Source organism: Alligator mississippiensis, chromosome 1 (genome assembly GCF_030867095.1).
Source record: "Alligator mississippiensis isolate rAllMis1 chromosome 1, rAllMis1, whole genome shotgun sequence".
Taxonomy (NCBI): Eukaryota; Metazoa; Chordata; order Crocodylia; family Alligatoridae; genus Alligator; species Alligator mississippiensis.
Genome location: NC_081824.1, coordinates 229,341,196 through 229,360,396, shown reverse-complemented (window position 1 = coordinate 229,360,396; position 19,201 = coordinate 229,341,196). Strand labels below are relative to the sequence as shown.

General features: G+C 43.9%; 1 protein-coding gene across 5 annotated transcripts in view; it reads right to left on the bottom strand.

Moving 5' to 3' along the window:
• Positions 1-19,201, bottom strand: part of RALGAPA2 (Ral GTPase activating protein catalytic subunit alpha 2) — a 374,428-nt gene that overhangs the window by 87,394 nt on the left and 267,833 nt on the right. For all 5 annotated transcript variants that reach the window (XR_009458933.1, XM_019491013.2, XM_059720247.1 and 2 more), the window contains exon 37: positions 10,430-10,557. Coding sequence is in view for 4 of the 5 variants with exons in the window: in XM_019491013.2 (XP_019346558.2) it covers positions 10,430-10,557 (128 nt within the window). In the remaining variant the exon portion in view is untranslated. The remainder of the gene's footprint in view (positions 1-10,429; positions 10,558-19,201) is intronic.

Genomic DNA, 19,201 nt, shown 5'->3' with positions numbered 1-19,201 from the left:
CTTGAAATTCCCTTGCACATAGTATATTATAATTTACTTAAATTTTTTGCACTTTTGGAAGTAATTTCTCAAAATAATCTATAGCTCTTGTGTAACGATCACACAAATTGAATGAATTTAGATCAGGTAGCTCATTAAGATCTATCATGACTCTCTTGCAAGAAAATCTAGGAGAACTGGTACAAATAGCAATTTAATCCTTTGAGAGACAAGGATTTTTGTGAGTGTTATCTGTATTGGGTGAACAGCATGGTTAGGACAGGTTTAGACAATTTTGTGGTATCAGATACCCTTCTTATACCTAAAACAGTTCTCGTTCTTGAAAGTTTATCTAAATCTCTCACAACCACACAGTTGGCCCAATAGAAGAAATTACCCACAATAATCCTTGCCTTCCACATATTCCCTGGATCATCAAACCTACAACATCATTTTATTTTTACCATTTTTACTCTTTAATATTACAACTAAGAGCAGGCTAACACATTGGAAAGTACCTAATTATAAAAATCATACTTTATAGTTTCATAGTTGGTAGGGTCAGAAGGGAACTGAGCAGATAATCAAGTCCAATCCCCTGCCCTGGGCAGGAAAGAATGCTGGGGTCAAACGACCCCGGCGAGGTGTCTAACTAGCCTCCTTTTGAAGACCACCAGGGTAGGAGTGAGTGCCACTTCCCTTGGAAGTTGGTTCCAGATCCTAGCCACCCTGACTGTGAAGTAGCACCTCCTGATATCTAGCCTGAATCTATTCTCAGTCAACTTATGGCCATTATTCCTTGTTACTCCCGGTAGTCGGGGGAACAGGGACTCTCCCATTGCCTGCTGGTCCCCCTTGGCCAGTTTGTAGACGGCCACCAGATTCCCTCTTAGCCTTCTCTTGTGGAGGCTGAACAGGTGCAGGTCCTGTAGCTTCTCCTCACAGGGCCTGCCCTGCTGCCCCCTGACCATGTGAGTGGCCCTCCTCTGGACCCTCTCGATGCTGGCCACATCCCTCCTGAAGTGCGGCACCCAGAACTGGACACAGTACTCCAACTGCAGCCTGACCAATGTCACATAGAGGGGGAGGATCACCTCCTTGGACCTGTTCATGTTGCATCTGTGGATGCATGACAAGGTGCAGTTAGCCTTCCTGACCACGTCCCCACATTGGCGGCCCATGTTCATCTTGGAATCAATAGTGACTCCAAGATCCTTTTCTGCCTCTGTGCTGACAAGAAGGGAGTTCCCCAGCCTGTAGGTATGCTGCTGGTTCTTCGTCCCCAGGTGCAGTACCCTGCACTTGTCAGTACTGAAACCCATCCTGTTCTCATCTGCCCACCCCTGTAACCTGTCCAGATCTAGTTGTAGCCTGTCCCTCTCCTCTAGCATGTTCACTTCTCCCCACATCTTAGTGTCACCCGTGAATTTGAACAAGGTGCTTTTCACGCCCTCGTCCAAGTTGCTGATGAAAATGTTGAACAGTGTGGGCCTGAGGACCGAGCCCTGGGGAACCCCACTGCTCACATCCCTCCAGATCAAAAATGACCCATCCACCACCACTCTCTGGGCGTGACCCTCCAGCCAATTTGCGACTCATCTGACTGTGCAGGCATCGACACCACAGTTGCCTAATTTTTTAATGAGAATGGGGTGAGAGATAGTGTTGAAGGCCTTCCTAAAGTCCAGAAAGACTATGTCCACTGCAACACCTGCAAAGTGGGGGCAGGGGCTAGGTCCTCTCTGCTGCTGAGGCAGGGGGACATTGTCCCTGCCCAGGCTCCAGTGGCACAGTCTGCCCTGGCAGCAGGCAGCTCCTGGGTGCAGGAAGCAATTTCTTGCCTCCAGCTGCCCAGAAGCACATTTGCTCTTGGTTGGCTGTTTACATGTGCCATACTGTGCAGTAAGTAATTCGGAGTAAATATGCTACTTGTATTTACAGGTCGTAAATTTACTCACAATTAGAGCAAATTACTGCACAGTAAGCATCTTCATGTGTAGATGGTGATGCTTACTACACAGTAATTAGCTCTAATCTCAAATAAAGTGTCTTGTGTAGATGCGCCCACTGCGACTCATTTAGGATGATCTTTTGTTTCTCTGAAATCAACTGCTTTAGTCTGTGAAAATACACAAAAATGACACTTTCTGAAGATTTCTTGTTCCTTCCTCTCTCCAGAAAATAGATGGGTTTGAAACTCCCAAACTCTTGTATAATAAGCTCTTAAAACCGTATTCAACAATTTCTAACATTTGTGCATCTAAATATTCTGTATTCATCTTTGATACTGTCATCTGATTGCTAACAGTTAGTGATAGAAATATAAAATATGAAAATGTTACCACAAAACAAATGATGGTGGGATGTTTCCTGAAAACAAATGAGCCACTACTTTTCAACATATGTTTTAAGTACGTGAAAGCTGATTTCAGTGTGTTTTAAAGTATTTCATCCAGGCATTTCTACAAGCTTTAAGGGAAATTTTGTTATTCATCTAAACATGAAACTATGTAAACGAACTGGCCTTTCATTTGTGGCTTTGGGATATGACTTACAAAGAGCACCTACACTTTAAAGTTGAAATCCAATCGATGGGTGTCTTATGAATATTTTTTTTGCTCTAACATTGCAGCAACATGAAGCATTTAAGGTCAATGAAAAAAATGTATGTGCTCTTTGATATATCTACCTTTCCCACATTCTAAGAGCTTTCCAACAGAAAAAATGTATTTGGGTACAACAGTGGAATTTGTGTCATCATGACCAAATGATTACAGTGCAAACCCTGGATTCTTCTGAGGCTCTGCAGGCTTCTGGTCCCCATGGTAACTAAACCTCAGATATTGTCCTCCACTCAGCTGGAGTACTGAGTATTGGGAGGCTTTTGTGCCTGATGAGATTTCTTCCATAACCTTCTAGCAACAGACTCTAGTGCTTCCTCCTGACTCTTTTCTAATTGAGATGCAAATTAATCTCTGTGGCTGATTACACTTCCCTTAAAGCTACTGACAAGTGCAGCTGTAACCAGAGTTTACAGACTTTCCAACAAGTGACTTCAGCTGTCATTATTTGCATGAGGCTGTCAGGACTTTACAGCCCGCCATCTCCGAGATGCAGATCACTGTCCCTCAGGCACTACAACCAATTTATTCACTGCATGCTACTAAAGTTAAAATCTGAACACTTCTATGTGAAGTGTATTGCATTTAGTCCACTCCCCACAATTATTATACTTTCTGTACCATGTTTTTGTGTGCTACTATCATTTACATTAATGAAGACTGGTTCTTTACTAAGACAGAGAGTTAGTACTGAATGGAGTTTCCTAGCTATACTCTCATTGGAGGTACAGTGGTTTGCACTGCAGTTGCTACCTCCATAAGGCTAGAAATGGACATCGCCAAATTACGTGCATCAGCTGTGCTTGGACATGTCCTGGCACAGCTGATCTGCTTCACTGAGTGAAGCATGTCAGCCATTGTCCCGCTTGTTGAAGCTGCAGGACAACGGGCAACATGTTCTCCTAGGATTGCCACCTTCTTTGATCGTGTCATTCAAATAGTTCTGTTTACAAACACAGGATTTTGCTCCAGGAACACAGCATTAGTTTTCAATCAAATATCTATTTTCTTCTTGACAGAGACACTCTTGAAACACCACAGAGGTGACACACCATCAGAGAGCTGGACACCACCAAATACAGTGATGGTACAAAAGTTAGGAAGTGGGCTACTAATGTATATGTACTGAACTTTTGACAGTGTGATGAGCCACTGTAGGTTTTCTTCTTCTTTTTTTATGATATAGCTATATTATAGGCATTGGGTGTATTCATCTTACAGATGTCTATGATCTTTTGAAGCTCATCCCATCTATACCTTTTCTAATTAAAAAAAAAAAGCTTGAAAAAAATCCTCCCTCCACCCATCAGGCTGACATGAAAGAGCTCCCTTCTCATCCCAAACAGCTCCTTAGTTCCTAGAAGGCTATGCTTTTCCCTGCTCTCTTCACAATCCATCATCTCATTCCTTCCTTCCAAAATTCCCAGAACGGAGTCCCTTTGGTAGGTGTCTCCTGCAATAGGTTCTGTTCCTTTCAGAATGTCACTAATCCTTTACTTGTTCAAAGGAATTGCTATACTCATGCTTGTTATTCACAGGTGGTTCATTCATCTATAATAACAGTTACTTATGGCTAGTCTCCCTACCTCATACCCTGCTTCTTCATTTCTGAGATGGGATATTCCCACTGTTGTGATGTTGTGAGGTCCAGCCACTTCTTTGTTAAAGCTTCAGCTACCAAGGCTCTACTCACATCACATCACTGCATGCCTGCCCACAGCAATGGGAGCTACAACACAAGCAAGGTAGGCACAGGAGGGATGTCTGGAACCAAGGAATAACCCAGCTTGACCGGCCAATGTGCCCCCAAAGGTACTATGAGTTGTTGTTTGTTTTAGTTCAGTCTTGAGAAGTGATTCTCAACCAGGATGTCATGAGATTCTTTAAAAGGTAACATCACTCAATATTAATGCTGTTAAGTGAGCAAATATCTACACTTGATTCATAAGATAAACCCATAGATTTTAAACAGTAATCTATAGTGTCAAAACATTCTGATCTGTTATGGTTCTTCTGAGTTTTTTGCAACAGAAGAATTGTTCTACAATTGTTAGTTTTACATAATACAAAAAAACAAGCAAAGACCTGGCATTTTAAAATGGGTGTACTGAGTCTAACAAGAGGAGCTCTGATTTTAAAAAGATAAAGACACATTGGTCTAGCAGCAGAAGCCAGAGGAAGACTGGGTCATAACAAGCTGGTGAAGACCAAATGCTTATGGAATGTGGAGAGGCTGGAAAACACCTTTAGACTTAATGGAAATGAAGGTCATGGGAATCCTACTTGGGATTAGGTGGAGGGACAGTCACAAGAAAAGGTTGATGGCGTGGTAGTACTGTTTTACTGGAACCTTTTTTAAACCTTAAAAACTAAGTTTCAGAGAAAGACCTGAAGCATACATGTCATTTTTTTTTGCAAAACTCTGTTTATCTATTCCTGGCATCTTTTTAGGAAAATATTTAGTTACACAAAATATAATTTATCTTAATACTGCTATTTTCAAAGGCCATTAAGTATTACACACATGTGCATAAACATACCCATTTGTATTTGTTAGGGATAATCAAGTGGTTCTCATAAGATAACCTTATCAGACCCGATCTCTTTCTTTAAAACCAAAACAAACTATGGAAGTACATACCTATCTAAGTATGCAACCATCACTCTGTAGCCCAAAAGTATAAACTGTTGAGCTATGTTAATCTTTATCCACTACTCTGAAATTAGAAAAATGCTAGAGTATTTATTTCTTCTGTGTGCTATTGTTGTTTGTGAGGTGGCTTAGCTTTAGAAAAAGTTTTTGGAACCTGATAGTCAACGGCCATAATTTGATTTTAAAATCATTGGTTAACTTGGGAATTGTAACCATAGCAAGTGGCAAACTTCTAGTTTTCAACAGTCTAGACACCAAAATATGCCCAATGATTGCCCACTAGGGAAAAAATAAGCAGATAGTAGTTGAGCTTGCCCTCACCACTGAGAAAGAGCAGTGACCACTAGATGAAGGCTGAACTTGACAGAACCTACTTAGTCTGCTGAGTAAGTTGTTATAGGAAAATATAGGAGGGCAAGAATGAACATTGTGCTGAAACAAACCTATTGTTTTCCAACTGCATTAAAAATCTCTTTTCTCTAAGAGCTCATAGCATCTTTTTCACTCCTGTAAACTCTATTACTTATATTCAGGTTACCAGCAATGCTACACTGATTGTTTTATTGTTATGTACAGCTTAAAACATCTGCTTATCCAGTCAAGGTTACAGACAGAAAGAATTACTTTGATAGGAGTACTTAAGTTGGATTTCCCACTCATGAAACAACAGTGAAAAAAAGCTAGTGAGCTTGGAGTTTGCTATTATATTCTGCTATAATATTGAGATTAGTGTTTTATGTGAAACTGCTTTGCAATGGCTATTTGCTTTTTATGTTCTAAACTGAAAAGGGAGAATGTAAGGTTAATAAAAAAATTATTCAATTTCTTTGATTCCAAAGCTAGCTAGTCTACATTTTGGAGGCCCTCCACAAAACTCATTCTGCCCTTCTTACGAAAAATATTTCTTACAAAGCCATAATAGCAAGAAAACCCCCCCCCAAACAGTCATCTGATAAGCTCTCAAACCATCAAACAATCTTTCTTTAATCACAAAGATTAAATGTTCAATTTTAACCACCTATAAAATTCAAGGAGCTTGCCTTACATCATTTAAAATAAATTAAAAGCCTTCAAAATAAACCAAATCAAGAAGGACACCAATCCAGAAATATATGGGACTATTAGCAATATACCATATTTACTCAAATATAAAATGACCTCCTCCCCCCCAGATTAGATTCTATATATGGGAAATTTATAAGGAAATAAGGACATAAGGAAAAACTTCTTTACTGTCTGAGTCTCCAGAGTCTGGAATAGACTCCCCCCAGAAGTGGTGCAAGCACCTACTCTGGACACGTTCAAGAAGCATTTGGATGATTATCTTCTGGGGTCATTTGGCAATAGCAAGGATATTTGAGAACTCATGGTGCTCAGGATAGGTTCCTGAAGATTGGAAGAGGGCCAATGTGGTGCCTTCAAGAAAGGAAGGAAGGAAGGAAGATCTGGACAACTACAGGCCAATCGGTTTGAACTCAATCCCTGGAAAGATCATGGAAAAAATTATTGAAGCATCCATCAACAACAGGCTAACAGAAGGTATAATTCTGAGAGACAGCCAACACGGCTTCATTACAGGTAGGTTGTGCCTGACCAACCTCATTTCTTTCTATGACCAGGTGACATATCACCTGGACAGGGGAGGAGAAGATGATGTCATTTACTTGGATTTCAAAAAAGCCTTTGATTTGCTCTCCCATGAAGTCCTCATGATAAAATTGGGGACCAGTGGCCTCAAAAAACTTACAATACAATGGCTGAGGAACTGGCTCTGTGATTAGACCCAGGGAGTGACAGTCGATGGAACCGAGTCAACATGGTGCATAGTGACCAATGGCATCCCTCAGAGCTCAGTACTCGGACCAGTACTCTTTAACATATTCATAAATGACCTGGACTCAGGTGTTAGAAGCAGACTGGCTAAGTTTGCAGATGACTCCAAATTATGGAGAAGTGTGGTTACACTAGAGGATAGGCTGGGGATTCAGGGCTACTTGGACAGGCTTGCAAAGTGGGTGGATCAGAACCTGATGAATTTCAACGTAGAGAAATGCAAGGTACTTCACCTTGGGAGAAAGAACCCACATCATATCTATAGGCTGGGCAGTGCTACACTCACTAGCACTACAATTGAAAGAGACTTGGGGGTCGCAATTGACCACAAGATGAATATGAGCCACCAATGCGATGCTGCAGCCAGCAAAGCAAATACACCAATGCATCTCAAGCGAGACCCAAGATGTCATCCTCCAGCTATATTCAGCCTTAGTGAGGCCACAGCTGGAGCACTGCATCCAGTTCTGGGCTCCACACTTTAGAAAGGATGTGGAAAAGCTTGAGAGAGTCCAGAAGAGAGCCACACGCATGATCAGAGGTCAAGAGAGCAGGCTTTATGACGAGAGGCTGAGGCGTACAGGACTCTTCAGCCTGGAAAAGCATAAGTTTAGGGGAGACTTGGGGGCAGCCTATAAGTATATCAGGGGTGTACACCAGGAACTGGGAGAATGTCTGTTCACCAGGGCACCCCAAGGGAAGACACGGTCCAATGGTCAGAAACTGCTTGAAGACCGTTTTAGACTGGACATAAGGAAAAACTTCTTTATTATTCAGGTCTCCAGAGCCTGGAACAGACTCTCCCCAGAAGTGGTGCAAGCACCTACTCTGGATATGTTCAAGAAGCATTTGGATGATTATCTATTGGGGTCATCTGACCCCAGCTGACTTCCTGCCCTTTGGGCAGAGGGGTGGACCCGATGATCTTATGAGGTCCCTTCCAGCACTAATGTCTACAAAATCTATGAGGTCTGCCTTGAATTTGTCCCCCTCCAACTGCTACAGCAGGGAAAATAAACCTGGAGGAATCAGGTGGTCCCCTTGCTCTCTGCTCCTAACTTCTTCCCCTGCAGCCCCTTCTCTCTCAACTTATTCTTAGACCTTGCTCCCTCTGAACACATGGAAGTGAGGGGCAAACACTGACTTTGAAACAAGTGTGTCTGTAGTAATCTGGCTCATCCAATATTGATGCATTTTACATTTCTTGAAACTGCTGCAAGTTTTAGCACAGGTAGTCAATAAACACACTCTTAGGCAGCACTTTTGTACCCACTTATATAGAGTACAAGCTATGCATGATATTAGTTCAAAGCCAAAAGGCTCATGATCAGGATCCTGGTTTTCTCTGATAAAAACACATGCAAAATTTTCTGATTAAAAAAAAACACTTTTCTGTGATTAAAACAACAATGGCACTCTCTCTCTCTCTATATATATATAAATCTAAAATGTTCTGATACAACAACCCTGAAAATCTACATTCTTCTGTGATTAAAACAGAAATGTTACTACACACACACACACACACACACTGGCATATATATATTGGTTTTAATCACAGAAAAAGGTTTTTTTTTACATCAGAAAATTTTGCATGTATTTTTAGCAGAGACAACCAGGATCCCTGATCATGAGCCTTTTGGCTTTGGACTAGTATCATGCAGTTTGTACACTATATAAGTGGGTAGAAAAGTGCTGCCTAAGTGTGTGTTTATGGACTACCTGTGCTAAAACTTGCAGCAGTTTCAAGAAATGTAAAATGCATCAATATTGGATGAACCAGATTATTATTGTTTTATATATATATATATATATATAGTGGCATTTTGTTTTAATCACAGAAAAATGTAGATTTTGGTTTTTTTTAAATCATAAAATTTTGGATTTATTTTTTTTTTACTGAAGAAAACCAGGATCCCTGCTTGTAATTTACCCTAGCGTTCACTGGGCTGGTCCTCAGCAGAGTTAACAACATTTCAAGCCATGGTGATCCCATATCTCATTATTGTTCAGTATATGTGCATTCTCCAGATACCCCCCACAAAGGACCATGTGCTAATTAGCCCCCTGCTCATGACCAGAACCGGGTGTTCTTGTCATGAGTCCTGGGATCCTGCAAACATTTATATGCAGATAAGGCAATCTGGTCCAGCTCTACCTCAAGGAAGGCAGGGCCACACTAATCATATGTGACAGGATGACAGAGGGGTCAATAGAGGGATTCTGGGTAAATTATTTGGGGCCCCATTTGGTGATGTTTGCCAAACATTTAAGGCTTGTGAAAAAATAGGAATCAGTGGAAATGGGTAAGAAAGGAATAGCTCAGCTGTGGGAGTAAAGAGGAAATCAAAATGTATTTAATGTAATGGTTCACCATGACTTGAAAGAGTTGGTGCTGAAGTAGACTGTGCACAATGAACATGTATCTTATTCAAATGGGCTGCACTAACTTATCCTTGTGGTAGGCTCCCATCAGTATGTTTGCCCATCATGGGCCATGTGTTTATAGTCATGCTCAGTGTTGACTGCAATGAATCAGTTTCATAGTTGGTTTCCATTCCTGAACACATGCTGCTTTTGGCAGCAGTTTAATAGACACTGAATTTAATGCAGTTCTGTTGTATGTGAATGTAAGATTCTGACGGGGGGAAAATACTTCATCCTACATTTGAGTAAATATGTATGTAGCCAAGCACACTAACACTGGTGGCATTAAGAAAAAAGTAATGTAGAATGTTGAATGACTGATATTATGCCATTACCCTGCATACCATGTAAGAATTACAGTCTATCCTACACAATTCTGTAATGTAGAAGCATGTTTTTTAGTTACCTATAACTACCGTACTAACATTTTTTTAGATAATGTGGATAAAATTAAAATGGAGATAAGGACTGGTGATAAACATCAACCACCATAGACCTGTGTCTTACTAATATGGAGAGCCCCAATGCGTCCCAATGTGTAAATAAGGTACAGGAGTAGAAATAGCCTCCCTATTACAAATTGCAGGCCAATGTAAAGAGATTCTTTTTTTCATTATGGAAATTTGAAAATAACCATCACTTGAAGTTCAAAGCACTACTGTATCCAACTTGGCATTTAACAGAAGGCTTCAAAATTGTGAGAATGCTCTTGTAGTGTTAGAGTTAAATTATTTTTCAAAACTCAGCTAAAAGAATTCTTTATATGAAAAAAGTTTTGACTTCTTCCGAATGCACACAACCCTTAATATAAAGCCAAAGTAAGGACTTGTCACTTTTGCTTACCTCTAACAGAAGAATATTTGTAATCTGGAGCTATACATAGGAATAACATCACATCACTACAGGAAAAGGATACAAGCTCTGGTAGAGTGGTATGAGAGATTTCACAGCTCTGCTGGCATTGATGCATGTGGCACATATAAGGCTTGGCAGTAGTTTTGCAGTCACTATTGCTCCATCAAACAGAGGACCAAAAAACGGCACCTGCCAAATAAAAAAGAACAAAAACAAACTGATTTTATTTTTGGATACAGTCAATTTAGATCATTGCGAGGAGGTGGAAAGATCTTCCAACAGCAAAAACGAGAGGTAAGTGCTCAGAGACTTTCCATAGAAATCAGGCACCTAAACTGCTCTTTGTGCCTTTAAAAGTCTCCTCCTAGAATTAAGGTACTGGAATACAGAAACAAGGATCAATGAAGTTTTGGAAAAGCAAAAAATATCTTACCTGATATCTCATTATAATGAATTTTGCCCTTTATTTCTACCAGAAACAAAATGGCAACACTTATCTACAAAAATTATTTTCTCAGAAGAGTCATACCATGAGGCTAAACAGGGCAGAAAGCACTGTTCACCACTTACTGACTGACCCACTGGGACATCAAAAGTAAAAGATTCATAGGGCATGAAGAGCAAAGAAGGAACTGGAATCTGTAGCCCAGGGGAAAAGGCATTCCCCTAGGATGGGGAGAGCCTGGTTTTGGCCCGAGACTGCAATGCAAGATACAGAAGCACAGTTATTGGATAAAATGTATACACAGCATCCCAGCTGTGATTCAGTAAAATCTGGTTTTAGGTGATTAAGTCTGGGCAAGCTTTTAGATTATAAACTCCCCATTAACAGAAATGCCTACCTTGGGGCTTCAGGGAGCAACATAAATGTTATCTACTTCCAGGAGAGAAATGAGATGCCAATCCACCACCCCCAATTACCACATTATTAGTTGGCCTATGCATCTCAACTAAAAGGCACTTGGGTGTCTCCCTCCAAAGTATGAAGATGCAAAACACGCAACTATGTTTTATAAATTCCACTTAAAGATACACATACCTAAATCTTAGGCAAGACAATGCACAGTGTTAAAGCTTTTTATACTTACAGGGTGGCAAAGCAGGAGAATAGGATACAAAATGATCCCTTTGGATACCATAACCTTTTAAATAAAGAGAGCTAGCCAGCCATGTTAGTCTGAAGTTAGGCAGAAGGTAGGGCAGGGTGGCACTTTTCTGAAGAGTCTGTCTTTAAGGTCCCACCCTGCCTTCATTTTAAATAAAGGGAATTTTTAGGCTATTTCTTCTAAATTACTACACCACGAAGAATTTTTGGGTGGACTCATGAATCTGGGATTGAAACAAAGGACTACTTCCTGTCCAGCACCTGAAGAACAGTCTCCTCTGGAAAATCCTAATGTAATGAGAGGGAGCATGTAGCTAACGTTTTATCAGACCACATCCTTCCCTGTGAAGTCTCTAAAGGATTTAAGAAAAGAAAATCCCCCAAAATATATACAAATCTGATGCAGTTGCCAAGTGAACTTCAGTGAAAGACTGGATAGAGCTAATAACAATAAATTAAGTAAACCAGGATATGGTTAAAATAATTCTAAAGATATATCTATAATTAGTTCCTTTCAGCATTAAAGAGCTTTGCACTGTGGCTTTAGTCCTCAGGGATGAAGCTATCTTATTTAGGGATGCTAGACACAGATGAAGAATCAGGTTCACATGGCAATGTACCATCAATTAATGTTGTACATATCTGGTCTTTGTTTAGTCTTTCTCGTTTAACTGACAAATCTTCCAGGCAGAGAAAAGGATGTTACCTACCAGTAACTGAAGTTCTTCAAAATTCATTACCCACACTCACATTTTTTACTAGTGGGTGTCTTGCATCCTGAAACTTTCCGCAGAAATCTTTTTGCCATAACAGTATATGAAGAATTTGCCCTGGCTATGTATCTGCTTTTGGCCCATGTCAAATGGATAAAGTGTGGTACTTACTAGGGCTGTGAAAAGCTTCAGTAGCTGATTCGATTTGGAGGAGATATGGCCTGATTTGGGGACTAAATCTCTGAATCAAATCGGGAGACCAATTAAAAGCTCTGAATTGATTCGAAGCATTCAAATCAATTCGGAAAAGCTTCAGAAAAGATTCGTCCGCTTTGGAGATTCGGCCATAGAGTAAATAGGTAGCTGACACAGCTGCTTCCAGCTGGTAAGTCTGTTGAGGTTGGGGGAGGGCGTGGGATGTAGGTGAGGCAGTGCTGGGAGTGGGTGCTCTGCCCTGCTGCCACTTGCCCAGCTGGGGTGGATAAGGGGTGCGGGATGCAGGCGGGGCTCACTCCAGGCGGAAGGGAACAAGCAGCAGCAGGGCATAGCCCCTATTCCAGTGCTGCCTCACCCGCATCCCGCACTCTCTGTACCAGCTGGCAAGCAGAGCCCCTGCTCCTAGTGCTGATGCGGGTGCAGCAGCGCTGGGAGTGGAGGCTGTGCCCTGCTGCTGCCCAGAGTGAGCTGTGCCTGCACTGTGCCCCCTGCTGTACCAGCTGGGCAAGCAGCAGCAGGGCAGAGCCCCCACAGCTCCTCCTGCCGGAGCAGAGGCAGGCACAGCCGGAGAAGCCACAAGAGAAGCTCCCACAGCTGCCCTGCTCAGACCCATCCCCTGCCCAGCCCCATCTTCCTGGCACTTAAAAAAAAAAAAAAGGCCCACACTCATTAGCTCTTGAAGCAGCAATCAAGGCCTCTGGGGGCTTGTGGCAGAACCCCAACAGTGTGGGGCTGTGGGGGGCAGTGGGGATTGCCCCCTCCCACTTGCCACCTGCACAACAGCTGCCACATGGCATGGGTGCAGCGTAGCTTGGCAGGGTGCCATACACTGTCTGGGAGCTGGGGCGGCTCCATGTGTCAGCTGGAGCCCAGCAGTGCTTAGCTCAGCAGTCCCAGCTCCCAGACAGCACAGAGCGCCCTGCCGAGCCACGCTGCACCAACAATCTCCACTGCCCCCCCCCCCACACTCCGTGTGGTGCGGGGGGGCTCTGCCACGAGTGCCCAGAGGCCCTGATCACTGCTGCTGCAGCCGATGATTGCGTTTTTTGTTTTTTAAAGTGCCAGGACTAGGCTGGGGCCAGGCTGGGGATAGGGCTGGGCAGGGCAGCCATGGGGGCTTCTCCTGCGACTCCTCCCGCCCCGGGAGAAGCAGGCACAGCCGCCCAGCTGTGCCTGCCTCTCCCCGGCTGATCCAAATCACCGAACCTCTCTGAATCAGCACCGAATCTTCCGAAGCCAATTCAGCCAAATCGATTCAGGACAGTGATTCGAATCTTCAAATCGAATCACTGTCCACTGAATCGGCCAAATCCGAATCGAATACTTCCCTCCTTTCACAGGCCTAGTACTTACTACTCCTCAGTTCTCTCTCAGTCACAGAGTCCTAACTGTGTCCAATTCTGAGGAGAAGGGGAAGGAGAGCTTGACTCAATTGTGTATGTGAGCAATACATCTTGAAGAACCTGGTTACTGGTAAAGAACTTCTTTTTCTTTTTTGAGTAACTGTCCACACATACATTCCTGACTAGTAAGTGATTCCAATTCAGTGCTCACACACCCAAGCAGTAGGTCTTGAAGTCTCCTATACAAATAACATGCCAAATGCAACATCAGTCTGAGAGGCTTCCATGACGATATGAAATTTGGTAAATGTATTAATAGAGCTCCAAGTGGCCATCTTGCAAGTATCACCTATGGAGACATGACAAAGGCAAGTGACAGACATGGCCTGAGTTCTAGGTTAAGAGATGTGAGCTAGTTCCTCTAATGAAATGATGATATAACAGTTGCCAGGATCACTTGAGCTTTTGACTGCATAAGTTCAGCTTTCTGATGTCCAAGATGGGATAGAATCATAGAATCAGAGGGCTGGAAGAGACCCCGAAGGATCATTGAGTCCAGCTTTCTGCATAAGCAGGAAAGACATCTGGGGTCAGACAACCCCAGCCAGGTGACCATCCAGTCTTCTCTTAAAGACCTCTAGGGTAGATGATTGCACCACCTCTGGCCAGAGCTTGTTCCACAGTCTGGATACCCTAGTTATAGAGAAGTTTTTCCTAATTTTCAGCCTGAAACGATCTTCCAGGAGTTTGTGGCCATTGTTTCTAGTTTTCCCCCCAGGGCAGCCTGGTGAACAGTTGTTCACTGAGTCCCTGATGTATGCCTCTGATATAGCGGTAAGCTGCAATCAGGTCCCCTCTCAGCCTTCTTTTCTTTAAGCTGAAGAGTCCGAGATCCCACAGCTTCTCCTCGTATGGCTTGCCATGCAAGTCCCTGATCATGTGGGTGGGCCTTCTCTGGACCCTCTCAAGCTTTAGCACATCCTTGTTGACGTGCGGTGCCCAGAACTGGATGCAGTACTCCAGCTGCACCAATGTTGAGTAAAGTGGGAGAATCACTTCTTTGGATTTACTGAAGATGCATTGATTGATGCACGCCAGAGTTTTATTGGCCCTAGCAGCTACTGTATTACATTGCTGGCTCATATTCATGCTGGGGTCTTTTGTTACCCACAGATACCTTTAATTTGTAGTGCAGGTCAGGTTAGCGATGCCCAGCCCGTAGGTGTGCTGGGGATACTTCCTTCCCAGATGCTGCAATTGGCATTTCTCTACGTTGAACCTCATCTGGTTCTGTTCTGCTCAACATGCCAGCCTGTCTAGGTCTGCTTGTATCTGCAGCCTATCTGAGGGTGTGTCCGCACAACCCCATATCTTGGTGTTGTCTGCAAACTTGGCCAATGGGCTTTTCACCCCCTCAACCAGGTCGCTGACAAAGATGTTGAACAGCACTAGGCCAAGTACTGACCCCTGGGGTATGCTGTCTCACCAGGACGACACCAATCCATTCATCTGGACTCTCTGTGCCCTACCCCGCAACCAGTTTCGCAACCACTTGATGGTCCCGCAGTTGAGCCTGAGTTACCTGGTCACACAAAGAAATGAGGTTGGTCAGACAAGACCTATCCACAATGAAGCCATGCTGGCTGTCATTCAGTATCATGCCTTCTCCAAGTTTGTCACATATAGCCCGACATATAGTTCATATGTCAATGAACTGTGCTACAGCATCTGAGAATAGGATCTCCTGGTGGGGCCCAGGAGCAGGAGACTGATGAATGCAAAGGGCAGTTTATTATCCTCAAGCCTGCATCAGTGCCTGGTGACTAGAATCCCCAGGGCAAGACGGTTAAGAGCATATTAGGGAAGGACTCTCTGAGGCCACTGATAGGGAGGGCTAATCCTAAAATGAAACCAGGACCAACTATACCTTCTCCTCAGGGATTAATATACAAGTAGAGAAAGCCCATTGCCAATAATCAGAATCGGGATCAGATTCAGAGTTAGCGCTGTAACCTGAGCTCACCAGCTGATGAGGCCATCAGTACCAGAAAAGCCCATGTCAGAGTCAGGAGATCAAGAAAATAAAGCTTATGTACTGGTTGAATGAGGGGCTCTTTAATTGATTCAGGGGGGCCAGAGTGTGGCTCTGCTGAAGTCTGGTGCGTGTCAGTGCTGAATGAGATTATTCCCAGTGCAGAACTCATGGCAAGGTGGGAATGAAGGAGACCTGTGCCACACTGGTGCTGGTACAGTGTGCTGTCTGATCCTTGGTGCTTGGACCTAGATTTCTACGCCAGGAAGACAGTGAGCCCTCAACGGCAGGTTGAAGGATGCAATTACAATGTAGTGGCCTTTTGTCAGCTTTGTCAGTCTTCATCTCCCCCAGGGCCTTTGGCACCAAATCAATTGGCCCCTCCTGAATTCTGACTGCTTGCACAAGCTGGGAGGCATCAGTGGCAGGCTGAACTTTGAGAGGACCATAAAGTCTCACATTTCAGCTAGTGAAGTGAAAACCAGGGCCCCGTGGTCAGGGACAGCCTCTAGGGTGGGACTTCTGTCAAGTTGGTGGTGCGGATGGTGCAGGAGAATGTGGCGGTACAAAGGGAAATCTCAGTGCACAGTGGAGCCTGAAGGCCCAGGAGTGAAAAGGTCATTTATTTCCTGAAGAGGAAGAATTTAGTTTGGCTTTTCTTTCCTTTCAGGGGTTTGAAAAAACTTCCAGATGGTGCATTTATTCTTGACGTGCACCTCATCCAAACAGAACAGGCACTGTGAATGTGTATCCAATAGGGGTGCACCAAATAAAGAGAAGGAGGGGAGTGAAAAGGCATGGGGGGAGGCAAATAGAGGCCCCCATGGTGAAGGAGGGAGTGGGGCTGGGGCAGGAACTGCCCAGATGGGGTGGGGGGCAGCGTGGGACTGAGCCACGAGCAGCTCATTCAAGGGGTACAGGGAGGGAGGAGGTATGGCTCCCGCCACTGCGTACACCCCTGGGGGAGGCATGGGGGGTGTGCCCCCCGATCTGTGTGCAGGGTGAGGGCGGGCTGCTGCTGCAGGCTGGGACCAAGGGCAGCATCAGGCTCTTTCCAGCTGGGAGCTGGGCTGGGGGAACTATGGCAAATTCTGGGCTGGCTGTAGTTCACCCTGTAGCCCTGTTCCCAGCACTGTTGCCCGCCCAGAGTGCAGCCCTGCCTCAACCCTGCACTGGGATGATCCTGGCACCATCCCCGGCCCACAGCAGAAGCCTGCCCTCACTCCATGCACAGATCGGGGTGGGGGAGGCACATTCCCTGCCCCCCCCATGCCTACCCCAGGGGTGGGTGCACCGGTGGGAGCCACTCCCTCCCTTCCCGCATGCCCCCTGGTGTGGATTGGATCGCTGCCAACTTGCACAGGCCTACTGGTAACCTTTTTAGTACAGGAGGGATATTTCTTGAACCCCAGGGATCAAGAGGAAAGAATGGCCATTCTGCTGACAACCTGAAGCAAGAAAATAAAAATGTTGTGAGGGACTGAGGAAAAACACCAATGATGATGAGACAAGAAAGTGGCTACCTAATGGTGCTGAAGGATAAAATAGAGGAGAGGGAGGGGTAGTAAGGTGCCTGCCCTGACCCAAAGGTCACAAGACCCACCTTTATCACTGAAGAGGATAAGACAAAGAGATAAAATCAGGTAAAAGAGGGAATTCAAACTAAGTAAAAATTAAGTTGCTTAAGGAAAACAGGAACAACTGTCACTGGAGGACAAATGCTGGTCACAAGCTGCCAAGGTTCCTTGGGTGAATTTGATATCTTTTATTAGACCAACCCAAATGGTTGGAGAATAGTTATTAAGCAAGCTTTTGGGTTCAAAAACCCTTCGTTACCCTAAGGAACCCTAAGGAAGTTTCAGCAGTTGGTGTGTGCTCTTCCTGGATGGAATGAAAAGTAAACAAGCCAGGGGTCACAAGCTGGTGAGACATTGCTGTCTGAGCCAGGGAGTTGAGAGGAAATGGAACAGCAGAAAGTTAATTCTGTTGTTTACCCCCTTGGTGCAGGGCCAGAAGGGTAGTTGACTGCACCAATATAATGCTAACTAAAGATTCATAGATTGTAAGGCCGGAAGAGACCTTGGAAGATCATCAGGTCCAGCCCCCTGCACCAAGCAGAAAAGATAACTGGGGGTCAGGTGATCCCAGCAAGGTGACTGTCTAGTCTCCTCTTGAAGATTTCTAGGATAGGTGATTGCACCACCTCTGGAGGGAGTCTATTCCACAGTCTGGACACCCTGACTGTGAAGAACTTTTTCCTAGTGTTGAGCAGTTTGCCAGGAGTTTGTGGCCATTACTTCTAGTTTTCCACTTGGGTGCCCCGGTAAACAGTTGCTCACTGAGCCTTTGATGTACTCCCTTAGTGTAGTGGTAAACTGCTACCAGGTCCCCTCTCACCCTTCTTTTCCTCAGGCTGAAGAGTCCCAGATCCCTCAGGCTTTCCTTGTATGGTTTGCCATGTAAGACTGATCATATGGGTGGCTCTTCTTTGGGCTCTCAAGCTTGTCCAAGTCCTTGTTAAAGTGTGGTGCCTAGAACTGGATGCAGTACTCCAGCTGTGGTCTCACCAGTGCTGAGTAGAGCAGAAGAATCACCTCCTTGGTTTTGCTGGAGATGCATCGATTGATGCATGCCAGAGTATTATTTGCCCTACTGGCTACAGCATCACACTGATGGCTCATATTCATACTGTGGTCTCTGATTACACCCAGGTCCCTTTCACTCATGGTGCTAGTCAGTTTGGTGCTGCTCATCCCGAGGTGGAGACTTTACATTTCTCAATGTTGAACTTCTGATCCGCCCAACTTGCTAGCCTGTCTAGGTCCGCCTCTATCTGCAACCTATCTTCAAGAGTGACCGCGAACTTGGCCAGTGAGCTCTTCACCCGTCTTCATGATGGGTGCAGCTATTATAAAAAAAATAAAAAAGTCTCTGCATTTAGAGACTGGCTCAGGGCATAGGCCACATCCATTACTCAGGAATGTATATGTTGGCAGTTACTCAAAGAAGACCATCTTTTTCTGTTTTTGTAAATGACAACAATTTAGCATACTCTATGAGAGAGACAAGGATCTTTTATTGGACCAACCATATAGCTGGGATAGTATACTCTATGCACATTCCCTTCTTCAGTTAAGGTTAGAGATAATTTTCTATTATGAACTGGATTTAAATGGAATTAAGTTTCAATAAATTTAAGAACTGATCAGATAGTATCCTTGTGTGATCTGATAGATTTTTTTTCTAGAAAGCTGGAGACAAACTGGACAGTGTTATGAGAGTTTCTGAGAAACAAGAATCTTAAAAATGGTTTATCTAAAAGATAAATTTAGGTTAATTCTGTTGGTGTTTTAGACAGGATACCATATATTTCTATATTCTTAATTAGGGCACATTAAGGGACTAAGTTGTTGCTTTAAGTTCT